The sequence below is a fragment of the Schistocerca piceifrons genome, chromosome 2 (assembly GCF_021461385.2).
Source record: "Schistocerca piceifrons isolate TAMUIC-IGC-003096 chromosome 2, iqSchPice1.1, whole genome shotgun sequence".
In the NCBI taxonomy this organism is placed as follows: Eukaryota; Metazoa; Arthropoda; class Insecta; order Orthoptera; family Acrididae; genus Schistocerca; species Schistocerca piceifrons.
The window spans coordinates 679,556,609-679,570,681 of NC_060139.1; the positions used below are offsets into that span (position 1 = coordinate 679,556,609).

Here is a 14,073-nt window from a genome sequence, read left to right on the forward strand (position 1 = left end):
GCAGATGTGACGACTGTGAGTGGCTAGGCTGTATGGAAAGGACTTCCTAGTATGGAACGGGTGGCAGCTGTCGAAGTGCAGGTATTGCTGGTTGTTTGTAGGTTTGATATGGATGAAGGTACTGATGTAGCCATCTTTGAGGTGGAGGTCAACGTCTAGGAAGGTGGCTTGTTGGGTTGAGTAGGACCAGGTGAAGCAAATGGGGGAGAAGTTGTTGAGGTTCTGGAGGAATGTGGATAGGGTGTTCTTGCCCTCATCAACAAATCTGAACCAGGTGAGGGGTTTAGGATTCTGGGTTTTTGGAAGGATTCCTCCAGATGGCCCATGAATAGGTTGGCATCGGACGGTGCCATGCAGGTGCCCATAGCCGTACCTTGGATTTGTTTGTAGGTAATGCCTTCAAAGGAGAAATAATTGTGGGGGAGGATAAATTTTTCCATGATGACTAGGAAGGAGATTGTTGGTCTGAAATCAGATGGGCGTTGGGAAAGGTAGAGTTCAATAGTGATAAGGCCATGGGTATTAGGAATGTTAGTAAAAGGGAAGTGGCATCAGTAGTTATGAGCAGGCCACCGTGTGGTTTCTTTATAACACAAGAGGAAACAAACATTAGTATCTTCTACGAAATTTCATATGAACTCCTGGATACCTGTAATTTACTGCCACAATATTTCAGCACAGAGTCTTCAGGTCATTTTCATGTGAATACTGATGATGTACACCGAGCTCCCCTATTCAAAACACCACCAACGAGATGCACCCAATAGTCACTGCGCATGTACTGCTTGAGTGAGTGCAATACTCCTGCAAATCAATGCACTATACCATGCTCCCTCTGTGGTAAAAGATTGTCCCACTGGTATCAGACCAACCATCTTCACATAGTAAAACTGCAAACTGATTTAGAGCACAAAATTTTTCTATGACAGAATTCCATAGAGAATCTAACTGGAAACCACTGTCCCAATTGACAGGGGAGTCAGACAGCCGTATTTCCACTGATTAATTGATGGTGGAGCTTGAAAAGTTTTACTTATGAACTACAATTTTTATTTCATTGTATTTCATCAAGTGACCAGCAGAAATGCAGCGCTCAGGGAAAGCAGGCTTGCTAATTTTGAAGGAAGCAAGTATGCCACTGGTGTTCCACATCGTTATTGTGAGCAATGCATGTCATTTGTCCTGTATAATATTTGCTACACTCACATGGAATCCTATAAACACCTTTCTTGTGCAACTCTTAAGTCTTCTTTGATGGATCCCAAAAGCACTGAGATTTTCTGTGGAGGATGAAAGATCACTTTAATCTTATTTCTTCTTAATATTCTGCATGTTTTCATGAAAACAACAAACTCTTCCCTGTTCTTCCGTTTGTTGACCTTTGGTGCTCTCTGTACTTGTTGAGATGAGTGTTCACTGTTCAGGAACATAATTTGTGGGTGTTTCAATTCTGCTTGCAAGTTATCATGATCTGACACGGTATGGCCTTGGTGGATCAAGGTTTTCAGAAAGCCCATTGTTTGTGCCAGATGGTGGCAACTAGTTGCCTGTGATCTTTATGAGTGTACTTTTGAAATACTGAATGTCAGTTCTGTCATTACTCTTATGTTGCACCAAGCCATCCAAAAATGTATGGGGTTCAGATGTTGAAGTAATTCTCAGAGACTGTCTAAACCATGAGTATCATAAACATATCTCCCAAATACAGTTTTAAAACAGTTGAGTTGATTGCTCACTCCTCAAAATCTTCCATAAAAAGGTTGACAAACAGGGGAGACAAAAGATGCCCCAGCGCAACTCTATCAAGCTGTTAAAAAAGTCCACTGTTAAATAACAAGTATGTTTAGAAGAGAGTGTGCTTGAACAATACTGTAATATCAACCTCATACCTTTTGCCAGTGAGATGTAGCAAGTCCACTAGAGGTGCATTTGAAAATGATTTTTCCAAGTACTTGGTATCTTTACTTAGACCCATTGTAGGCAAGCGTCCACATCATACAACAAAATCAACTAATTTTATCGACAGACTCAGCTCACTCAAGCCGGAAAGCAATAACTTATTGATAAGTTTTAATGTTGTTTCACTTTTTACAAATGTGCCTCTAGTGGACCCACTTCCCATTGGCAAAAGGTTTGAGGCTGATTTTACAGCTCTGTTCAGGCACACTCTCTCCTTGACATACTTTTTATTTAAAAATGAGTTTTTTGAACAATTTGATGGTGTTGCTGTGGGTAGTATTTTGTCTCCTCTGGTTGCCAATCTTTTTATGGAAGATTCTGAGGGGCCAGCACTCAACTCAGCTGTTTTAAAACAGTATTTTAGTGATATGTTGATGATATTTTTATAGTTTGGCCTCAATGTTTTGACAGTCTCTTAAAGTTACTTCAACATCTGAACTTCACACACAAAAATATAAAATATACTGCAGAGATGGAGAAGAAAGGTTGTTTGCCATTTTTGATGGCTTGGTAAGAGTGATGATAGACTTGGACATTTCAGAGCACACTTATACAGACCTGTATTGACAGGCTGCTAGTTGTCACCATTCAGCACAAAAAACAGGCTTTCTGTAGATCTTGGTCCACAGAGGCCATACCATCTCAGATGACAATAATCTGCAAACGGATCTGGAGCACCTAAAAACCATGTTCCCGAACCACAGATATTTGTCTCAGCAAGTGCAAAGTGTCCTACAAGCATAAAACAGAACTAAACAACAAAGACGATGAGATCTCCAAATGACAGCTTATCTACCTCATACTCAAAATGTTTCACAAAAATAGGCAGAATATTAAGAAGACATGAGATTAAAGTGAGTTTCCATTCTCCATCAAAAACCTCAGAGCATTTGGGATCTATCAAAGATATCAAGTTCCATAAGGCAAATATTTATAAGATTCTGTGCAAGAATAACACATATTATACGGGATGGTCAGAAACAGTCTCAAAAGCTTGCAGGAAAGGTTATGCTGAGAAGCAATTGTTAAGAAAAAATTCAGTATGTTGTACCATTTCTGAGTTAATTACCATTGAAGTTAGTGAATCAGGTCACTGCAAATGCAAATTCAAGTGCCCGCTAGATGCAATAAGTGTCAGTTGTTCTCATAGTGTAGATGATAGTGCAAAAGAGTGTTCAGCCTTTGGTTCATGTTTGATCATTACTATAGTGCCATCTCCAATTTTTGTATTGTTCTCTTGTTTTAAGAAACCAAATGAAGTTTGGCAACATCATTTCTGGTAGGCTGCTTGAATTTGTATGCACAATGCCCTGACTGGCGAACTTCAATGATTATTAACTTAGGAACAACAGAACACATCAGTTTTCTTTCTTGGATATTATTTTCCAGCGCAACCTACCCAGCAACACTGTTTCAAGCTTTTCATGTTGTTTCTGACCATCCTGGGCAAAAAATGTGAACTGTTCAAGATTGCACTGGGGAACAACAGTGGTCTACTTTCCACCTGCATCCCAGGAAGCCCGCTATGACCGACCATTGTATTTCTACTGGTTATTGAATGAAATACACTGAAACAAAAACTGTAGCCCATGAATCAATCTTTTGAAGTTCTGTTGTTGATGAATAAGTGGAAATAAACTATCTGTTGTTGCATGCTTGTAACAACTCAGAACTACACTTGTGTTCCGTTAGTTGAATACAGGTGCTGATGACCTGCTGTTGAGAACCATATACACACCACCACCCCAATACAACTCCCTTATCATTTGGGATTGTGACATCCAGTTAGATTCTGGACAGAATCCTGTCACAAAAATCTGTCTGCTCTACACTGCAATTTGACTGTGAAGATGGTTGATATGATATATGGTGTTATTTTACCACAGAGGGAGTGTGGCATAGTGTAGTGACTTGCAGGAGAACTGCATCCACTCGAGCAGCACATGTGCAGTGACTGCTGGATACATCACACATATGCCTGGGGGGGGGGGGGGGGGGAGGGGGTCTTCAATAAGGAAGCTCAATGTATTTCATTAGTATTAACCTGAAGTGGTCCAGAAGGCTGTGCCAAAATATCATCGCAGCAAGTTACAGACACCAGCAGTTCAGCCACAATTTAATGAAACTATCTATATGCTGGGAGAGTTTTAAAAGTCCACATCAAATCATAGTATCATTAATTGATTTTTGTCATGGGGAAAAACATCTTATCATTAAAGGTTTTTGGTTTCCCTCTCACTTTCTATTTGACTGTTAACTAGCTTTTTCATTTTTGTAAGATTTTCACTCATTCCACTATGGTTTACTCTTATATTATGAAAAAAAGCAGTACATCACTGACTGTGAGTAATTGTTACTAAGACGGAAGCAATATTGTTTTTGATGATGGTTTCACAGACACTCATGTTGACTGCTCAACTGTATCTACTGTTGACTAACCACAGCATTGTCCTAGATGCCTATTTAAAGATTTAAATGGGTCAGTTTTTATAAAATGTTAAAATACAGATAAATATTTATTTAATAACTATATAAAATACAAGAAAAGTAAGCAATACTTTTACACATATACTAATAAAGTTATAATAATATGGAAGGATATATTGCTACTCTCCATATACAAAGTTGCAGACAGTCACAACAAAAAAGAATGCTAGAAGTATTTCAGTTTCCCAACCAAGTCTTCTTTAGAAGTAGAAAACTCACACATATTCATACAAACACAAATCATACGTACATGGTCACTGTCTCCAGGCACTAAGGCCTAACTGTGACAGTATCTGACATGAGCAGTAATCTAACTAGGATGGATAATGGAGTAAGGAAGGAGTGAGGGGCAAAGAGGTGGGGGGGGGGGGGTATCCGGCTAAGGGTGGGAGAAGTGTGGGGTGTGTGCCGTGTCATGGTGGGGGACAGGATAGGGCTGTCAGGTGCAGCATCAGGAAAATGTTGGGTGGGAGAGGGGGGGGGGGGGCAGAAATTGGAGGGAGAAAGCAATAGGAGAGAAGAAGAGATGAGGAAAGGACTATCTAGGTGTGCTGGTGGGACAGAAGACATGTGTAGTGCTGGAGTGGGAGCAGAGAAGGGAATAGGCAGATGGGGGACAGGGAATAGTGAAGGTTGAGACCAGAGGAGTTACAGGAACGAAGGATATTTTGTATGGAGAATTCCCACCTGCACAGTTCTGAAAACCTGGCACTGGTGGGAAAAATCCGGATGGCACAGGCTATGAAGCAGTCATTAAATTGAAGCACATCATGTTGGGTGGCATGTTCAACAACTAGGTAGTCCAGCTGTGTTTTGGCCGCAGTTTGGCATAGGCCATTCATGTGGACAGGCAGTTTGTTAATTCTCATGCCAACACAGAATGTGCACGGTGGTTGCAGCTGAGATGGTTCATGTCGTATGGCTACTTTAATGGGTGCTCTTCTTTTGATGGGATTGGAGATGCCTGTGACAGGATTGGAGTAAGAGGTAGTGGAAGGCATGTATGTAACAGGTCTTGCATCTAGATCTGTTGCAGGAATGTAAGCCATGAGGCAAGCAGTTGGGAACAGGGTTGGAGTAGGGATGGCCAAGGACATTTCAAGATTGGTTGGACTGTGGAATACCACAGTGGGATGGGTGTGGAGGATTGGGGAGAATATTTCTCATTCTGAGGCACAATGAGAGGTAGTCAAAACCCTGGCAGAGAGTGTGATTCATTTGCATCAGTTCTGGGTCATAGTACGTCACAGCAGGAGTGATTCTTTATGGCCAAAAAGAGAGTATGTGAAGGTTGGTAGGTTAATAATGAGACAAGGCATGCAAGATCTGTTTCTAAAAATGGTTGAGAGGGTAATTTTGGTTTGTGAAGGCCTCAGTGAGACCTTTGGCATATTTTGTGAGGGACTGCTCATCACTACAGATGTGATGACCATGGGTGCCTAGGTGCTTGGAAGTGACGTCAGGGTGTGGAATGGGTGGCAGCTGTCGAAGAGGAGGTATTGTTGATGATCAGTAGGTTTGATGTGGTGGAAGTGCTGATGCAGCCATTCTTGAGATGGAGGTCAGTACCAAGGCAAAGAATCTGTGCATACAGGTACATAACAAGTGCTAGTGATGGTCTGAGGGCATCCTATTCTTGTACGAACACAAGTCTTGCCAGTAGAGGTGCTAGTGCTGAGGTACATGAGTGATCAGTGTCATAAATTCAATAGCTTAAAACAGAACAAGCATAGTCATGAACTAAAATCATACCATTTGGCAAAATGTGAGTCTAACTATAAAACAAAAAATAAAATTCCCATTAGAAATAAAAATTTCGCTTAAAGTCAGAATTAAATGTATAAAAAATGTTATAGAATCTATTAAAAGAAAACCTTTTATAACAAAAAGTAAATAAAACACAACATTATGTGAAGGATAGTTAAAGAGTACTTACTTAACTAAAATTCCCAATGGTCTATAGCACATCAGAAGGCAATCCACTGGTGCCAGCTTGTGACCTCTGTGAAATGTTTTGTTTTCCTGTGGTGGTGACTGTAATGCCACCACTGGCCAGTGTACTTGGTCACACACCAAGTTGCTGCAGTGTGTGGTGCCATTCAGATTAGTAAATTCTTAAACACATCAAAATAGGCATTCAGATTTAACTCATGCAACTTGCAAATAAAACATAGTTTCATTCTTCATTGCCACATTCACTGAAGACACCCACTGATGGCTCATGGACTGTTTCCAGTTACTTGCAATCTAAAACAGTTCCAATCTCCACTGCTGCACACACTAAGGACTCCCACTGATTACACCTGGACTGTGAAGATGCTGCTGTGCCCACTGCACCATCTCGAGACTCCATATTCAACTATGTGCCACTGTACACCTGGAAAACTAAAACAACAGACATTACTAGCACACATTTTACATTTTTCACCTTGACACATGATTTGCTTTTGAAAACAATAAGCTGTAATTATGTACTGAAATACAAGATGCTGTATTTATCCCTTTCACTACTATTCACTACTCTGAGTCCTCTAAGTAATCTTTAATTGTTTAATATACATTATTTCTGAAGAATAAACAGACCAGTTTATTACTTATTATGTTTGTAGCAAGACAATATGCACAATCTCTCTTTGTTGGTTATATTTAATATCCTCTGTATGTTAACAAAAATAACTACACCAATATGTTTTATATTTGTTCTGCAGTAACTTGTTGCCTGTTCATAGTCATTCCATTTGGTCATTTAAAATTATGAAGCAGAATTATCAGACATTTTTTAGCTGAAATATTTGTAACTGCTTATATTTAACAATCAACACAATGCTGTGACCTGGATTCATCATATCTGTACATCAAATTGCAGGTGATGAATGCGTGTCACAGCAATACATTAGCAGTTAAATACAACATACAGTGAGTTAATGGTTACTCATTGTGTACAATGTCAGCCATATTATGTATCTTCAATATATACTCATATTCTGTAGTATGACAACTGGTCTATAAGATCAGAAATGATGATGACATGTAACGTAAACAGGTCAGATATATTTCAACATGCACTTGAGTATGGCTATAGAGCCAAAATCATGATTTTGTGAAATGAATGAAGAATAATTTACACTCAAATGGCAGAAACTTCTTTCAAAAAATTCTACATGACTGTGGTCCCCCTTGAAGGAAAAAAATTAGTACTTTTTTCCTTTCTTCAGAGCAGTTCTTACAGCTTTGCTCTCTGTCTATTGAATTTTTATACTAAATGTCTTTCATAGATGAAGACTTGCTTGTAATTTTAATGGTTGCTTCCATTATACCACGTAGTTATAATTAAACTGAAAGTGTTCTTGAGTGCTGCATAGGTATGTTCATTAACTGGTGCTTTTGTGGAGTATGTTAAAAAAGAAATAGCTCCATTTAATGTCATCAGATGAAAATATGGCGCTGTAAGCAGCCAGAATGTGGTTTGGATCCAGAAAAAGAGGAGGAATGATGAAACACATTTTAAGAATGGTCCTGGGCACATTTATTAGGTTGTGTCACAAGTTGCAACACGTGTTCAGTATGGTCTCCTAATTCAGCGCCACATGCTGCATCCATAACATATCATGGTCAACAGTTGCTCACAGCATATCCAGTGCAACTAGAGTGATATGTCATCATATGCTAGCCTTCGTATCAGGAAGAGTCCAGATACATCCATAGTGCACACAGTCTTTCAGAAATCTGTGCAACCAGAAATCACATGGTTTTAGGTTGGGGGATCTGGATCTCAAAATTGATTAGAAATGAAGCAGTCATCACCAAAGGTTTCTCAGAGCAAATCTTTCACCTGGAAAGCAACATGTAGTGTCACTCTACCCTCCATGAAAATAGTGGTGTGGACACAGTTGCATTTTTGCAAATCTAGAATCAAGTGTTGCACAAGGAGATCCTTATAATGTGCAGATGTCACTACAGACCTAAGAGTCCCGTGAGGTCTCATCTCCTTAAAGAAAAATGGACTGAGAATGAAGGAATTCGTGAATCCACATGGCACAGTCAAATAAGCTGAGTGCAGTGGGTGTTCCTGCACGACATGTGGCAGAGTAGAACCCCATATGTGATAGTTCTGAACATTCATGGCACCCTATAAAGTAAAATGTGCCTCATCCATCCAAAGAATATTTCCTGACCACATGTCTTCTATTTCCATGCATGCGGTGTTGTAGCCTCTTTTCCAAAACTTGGTTATTACTTCAATTTCACATTATGTGACATTCAGTTTTTTACTAATTCATCATCACACATCTTGGAAACCTCACTTTAAGGCCAACAAACATTCAGTGAACACAAAATTAGCATTAGTCCACAAAAACCAATCAATAATAGTTTCTAATTGAAATTTTTTAAGTCCAAGCGCAACTACATTAGTATCCAAAATTAAAGCAACAAATGGAATTTTTGTAAGGCTGCATTATTTTGCCACAGATAAGTACAAACAGGTGATAGTAAAGTATAAATAAAGTAAAGAATACAGAACGTAAACAACTGCAACATGCATAATGGTAGACAAAAATGTTCTTCATTTTTTCCAACTTGATGGATTTACACACACATTCCAACAACTGCTTAATTAGCTCAGTATGGGGTGTGATCACCTCTGGCAGTAACACAGGCCTGACAATGGTGGGACATTCAGTGAATGATGTCATCAATAATACCCATAAATAACACCCATTTTTCCTGCAGAGCTGTTCACAATTCTTGGGGATTGGTTGGTGGATGCTGGCGTGATGTAACCCATATCCATAGTGCATCACAGACATGCTCTGTGGGATTCAAATCAGAAGAGTGAGCAGGCCAAGCCATGCATACAATATCTTCAATTTCTAAGAAAACATCGATCACCTGTGATCTATGACGTCAAGGACTATTGTCAAATGGTTCAAATGGCTCTGAGCACTATGGGACTCAACATCTTAGGTCATCAGTCCCCTAGACTTAGAACTACTTAAACCTAAGGACATCAGACACATCCATGCCCGAGGCAGGATTCGAACCTGCAACCGTAGCAGCAGCGCGGTTCCAGACTGCAGTGCCTAGAACCGCTTAGCCACTGCGGCCGGCAATTATTGTCCATCAGTACAAAGTCTGGGTCCACAGCATCTCACAACAACTGCACAGCAGTTAAAATTTGCAATTTCATGAAGAGCTGTTTGAGTGATCAACATAATCCCTGCCCATACCATTAGGGATCCTCCTCAATTTGGTATCTTTCCACAATGTCTGGGTCCTGAAACCATGTTCCACATTCCCTCCAGATATGAATCTATTGAGAAACACTCTCCAGACCAAATTGGCACTCATCTGTGAAAAGAACATTGGCCCACTGTCTGCCTGTCCAGGTGGCATATTGGCGACTCCACTCTAAACGTTCCCTTGTGAGAAGACGCGTCAGAGGTACACTTGCAGCAAGTCTCCAAAATACAGACCACTCTGCTGAAACATTCTCTATGCTGTTTGCCTTGATACATGATGTCCAGTGGACGCTGTGAGATCAGATGCCAGTTGCAGTGCAGTTCTTACAGTACTAAGGTGGCACCATCATGCCCTTACAGCCAAATAATGGCCCTCTATTTCTGAAGTCACACATGGTTGACCCTGCCCCAGTCTTTGGGATACATTTTTGGTCTCTAAAAACTGTCACCACATCTGAGAAACAACAAAGTGATTCACATTAAGCCATATCAGTTTGCGACTATCCTGCTTCCGTTCTTCCTATGCAAAGAGTCTGGTAGGCATCTTCTCTGTGCCATACTGCACTGTCTGTGGCTGTGTACACATCAAATGTGGATGTGGGACTACCTGACAAATACTACACCATTTGATGGGTGCCCTGATGTCATCACTGTATTGGTCATCTGCTGGCCAGAATGCCATCTTCCATGCAGAACGTGGTCTTACAGACATCTGTTGAGAGTTGGTATGATTATATTGTGACTTAGACACAAGATGGAAAATAGCGGTTCGTTGTTTTAATTCTGGACACCAGTGTACTTCATTGAGGTTGCAAACTATGATTATAATATTAAGCACAGTTCCAAATAAGTCTTATAATGGTGGAAACCACATGGTCATCAAATAGAAGCACTATATAGAAATGTTATACAATTTCATGCAGTGCAGATAACAGGCCCCTTACTCTAATCAAAAAGTAAATGGGAAAGCACAGCAGTCACTATCCCAATACAAGACAATACATTCAAAGTAAACAGCAGAAGTCATGATTCACATCAAAGAGGAAGAATTGTATCATCAAAGCAACTGAAGGGAAAACTGAGAAGTGCCCTCACAAGACATGGGTGATGTTATGCACATCAGTACATCAATATCTTCCACCTGTGCATCCAGTGGCTGTACTGAATCACCAATTGAGACAAAAATGTACATTTATCTCAGACTGCCATGTGCACATCTGTAATGCTTAACAGTCTTGTGTTCCATACATTTAATATCATTTCCTGCTCCCTTATTAGAGTATCAGGTATTGCTATATGTCAGACATTGTACATCACATTGCTGATTGGACAGCGATGTAGGTGCAACTCATATGAATTTGGCTTTATTTTGAACTTTTTTATTGTTGTAATTTCACAATAATATGTCATGGAACATACTTACCATTACAGTAAATATTTAATTTCTTTTCATAATGAGTTTTACTTACATTAAAGAAGCTACTGTAACTACCTGAATTCTGTACCAGCTACTATTCTGAAACAATGTTTACTATCATTCTTGTGATCTGTTTGGCTGAGCTAAGAACACCATTTATGCAGTTTTCCATTATTGTGCCTAATGGTTGTTGTTGAAATGTGCACAGAGCTGATTATAGCAATGTTGTACTTGTGGTGACTAATTCAACAACTGCTAAGTCAACTACCTCCACTGTTTTTGCATTACTTAAGGGCCATCTGTAACTTATGAAATGCTGCAAATTCAATAAGAAGTCCTTTCATTCGATTACAGCTAATGAAGAAATTTTGGCTTCATTGATAAGTCGTTGGCATCTTTTGTGCCAAGTCATGCTGCATCACTCAAAACTGATTTACAAGTAACAATTTGATGCACACAGCTCTGTAAGGCCAGTGTAAGCAGCATAGAAATAAGTGACCATTTACATATTTTTCTCAGTAAATTCACCTATTGATTCTTGTATAACTCTTTTAGTAAGATGTCCCTTCATTGTTACTCCTGTTGAAGGAGAAATGTATTTTCTCCCAAAAATATGTATGAATGTTAACCTTCTTTCCTGTGAGACTTGTTGTTTTTCAGGAACGCCAATGGAAGAACTTCCGTGAGCAGTACTGCACTGAAGACACTACAGTGCTTCCTGTATATTGGTATATCATACTAATATTACTGGTATGGTTTCCACTGAGTGTAACTACAATGTCATACACAACTATATTTTTGAAGGTATGTTCCTTTTCTTGCTTATCCTTAAGTGTATTTAAATAAAACAGGAGTTTACAGTCCATAAGAAATAAAGTGAATGGCCAGAAGTGGAACTGCAGACTATTGATAGCTCATTTGTTTGCATAACAGAACATTGATGTAAGAGATCTGATATAAGAAATGTAGCTCTAAACTTATATAACCTAACATGCAATTATACCATTACAGCAGAGCCACCATGAGAGTTGGTGGATCTTGCTTGTATGTAAAGGAAGGGATTCTGTATAAAGCTGGAAATGATATTATTACATTAAGTGAAGGAAAATTTGTAAAAATGCTAGCTGTAAAGATAAGAAATCCAGACATGTTCTAAAGGATAATTATGCTATGCATTTGCTGTTCTCCCAGTGGTGAGCTCGACATATTCGTTGAAAAAACCAATCTAAGTATTGTACATGGTTTCCATTCCTAAGGGCAAAATGATAGTTTGTGATGATTAAACATCAATGAAATGAACCAAGATGGCTTCTGCAACACATTCTTGAAAATTAGATACAGCTACAGAATATCACTGTTAGCACTGCCACAAAGGTAACTAAGCATTCAGTATCAATTATTGATCATATACTAAGTGGCATAGAGAAAAAAAGTGATAATGCTCCTATAGATAACCATGGTCTTTCCGAGCATTCCATAGCTGTAAAACACAAAACTAAAATACTCAAATACAGAAGGGTTTTCTCTAAGCTAAAAAGAGTTTGAACTATGAAACATGGGAAGACATGCACAAGGAGACTAGCACCAATGGTAAGCTTTGAGAGTTTCTATCAATATTTAAATTCAAATTTGCAGAAATGTTTGCAAAAGTACTAAGAATTGTTAAAGCAGAAAACAAAAATAACTGTATGACCAATGAGATAAGAAAATCCTGTGCAACCTTCAGGCTACTCAGCCGTCTAAAAATAACCAAAATGATCCTGCATTTCAAAACAAATACTACTCATACAGAAAGATATATAGAAAAGTATTATTAGCACTGAAAACGTCCCAAAATGATAAAATTACAGAAAAAGGAGAATACAACATAAAAGTGGCCTGGAATATTATGTAAAAGTTAACATATAATTTCAGTGCAATGTTACCACAATATGTGATCCCAAAAAAACTAGCAAGCTTTGCGGATCAGTACTTCAGCAACATATTTACCAAGAGACAACAGAATTTTGACAAAATGAAATCTGTACAAACACTGACCTATGTTCCAAACACAATGATGCTGTGACCCTCACTGCAGAAGTGCTAACAATTATTGTGCACAGGCATAAATAAATACATACCACCAGTAGCTTTCTAGGGACATCAAAGCATGCAGCAGTCATGCCTTTCTACAAGAAAGGCAATCCAGAAAATATAGCAAGACATGGGACCATTTCATTACTGTCATTGTTTTCAAAAGTAATAGAAACCACCATGAAAAATAGACTGATGAGGTACTTCACGAAGTACAATCTTCTGAGCAAAGAACAGTTTAGTTTCAGGTGTGGTAAAACCACAAGGTCAGCTACAACTACAATTTGTTAAGGAAGCACTAGACAAAGAACGTCAAGTAACTGGCATCTTCTTAAACTTTACCAAAGCCTTTGATACAACAGGCCAGACAATTCTAGATATACTGGTTGTGTGGGGAATAAGGGGCGTAACAAATAAGTAGTCTCAGCAATACAGAAAAAAACAGAGTGCAATGGGTGGAGAACTCTTATACAAACTCCAGTCAAACTATAAAACATCTTTCTAACCCAGTCCTCCAAGGATGTGTACTGGGCCAATATTCTCCTTAAAAGTATTCCCCAGAGTGTGAAACACAGTGAAATAATATTTTTTGCTGATGAAAGTAACATTCTAATCAGTGATGAGTTACCAAGTTTACTAAAAAAAATAACTAAACAAACACTCATGCATGTATGGATATGGTTATAAAAGAACAAATTAACACTTAAAAAAAAAGAAGGTAACACTATTACCTACTTTCCACATCAGCAGAAAACCCAACAGTAACTCTCTAAAAGTGAAAGATGAGCACATAGAATGTGTATCGAGAAAAAAATTTCTATGTTGTTATTTGACATTGTCAGATTGGAAGATATGAAATCTGTTATGTTAAAATATGTGGATAAAAAATGACTAGGT

At 38.8% G+C, this 14,073-nt stretch overlaps 1 protein-coding gene across 1 annotated transcript in view; it reads left to right on the top strand.

Moving 5' to 3' along the window:
* LOC124775744 (G-protein coupled receptor 54) overlaps nucleotides 1–14,073 on the top strand; it is a 74,189-nt gene that overhangs the window by 32,951 nt on the left and 27,165 nt on the right. Inside the window, exon 5 of the mRNA XM_047250573.1 lies at nucleotides 11,764–11,907. Coding sequence (XP_047106529.1) covers nucleotides 11,764–11,907 — 144 coding nt within the window. The remainder of the gene's footprint in view (nucleotides 1–11,763; nucleotides 11,908–14,073) is intronic.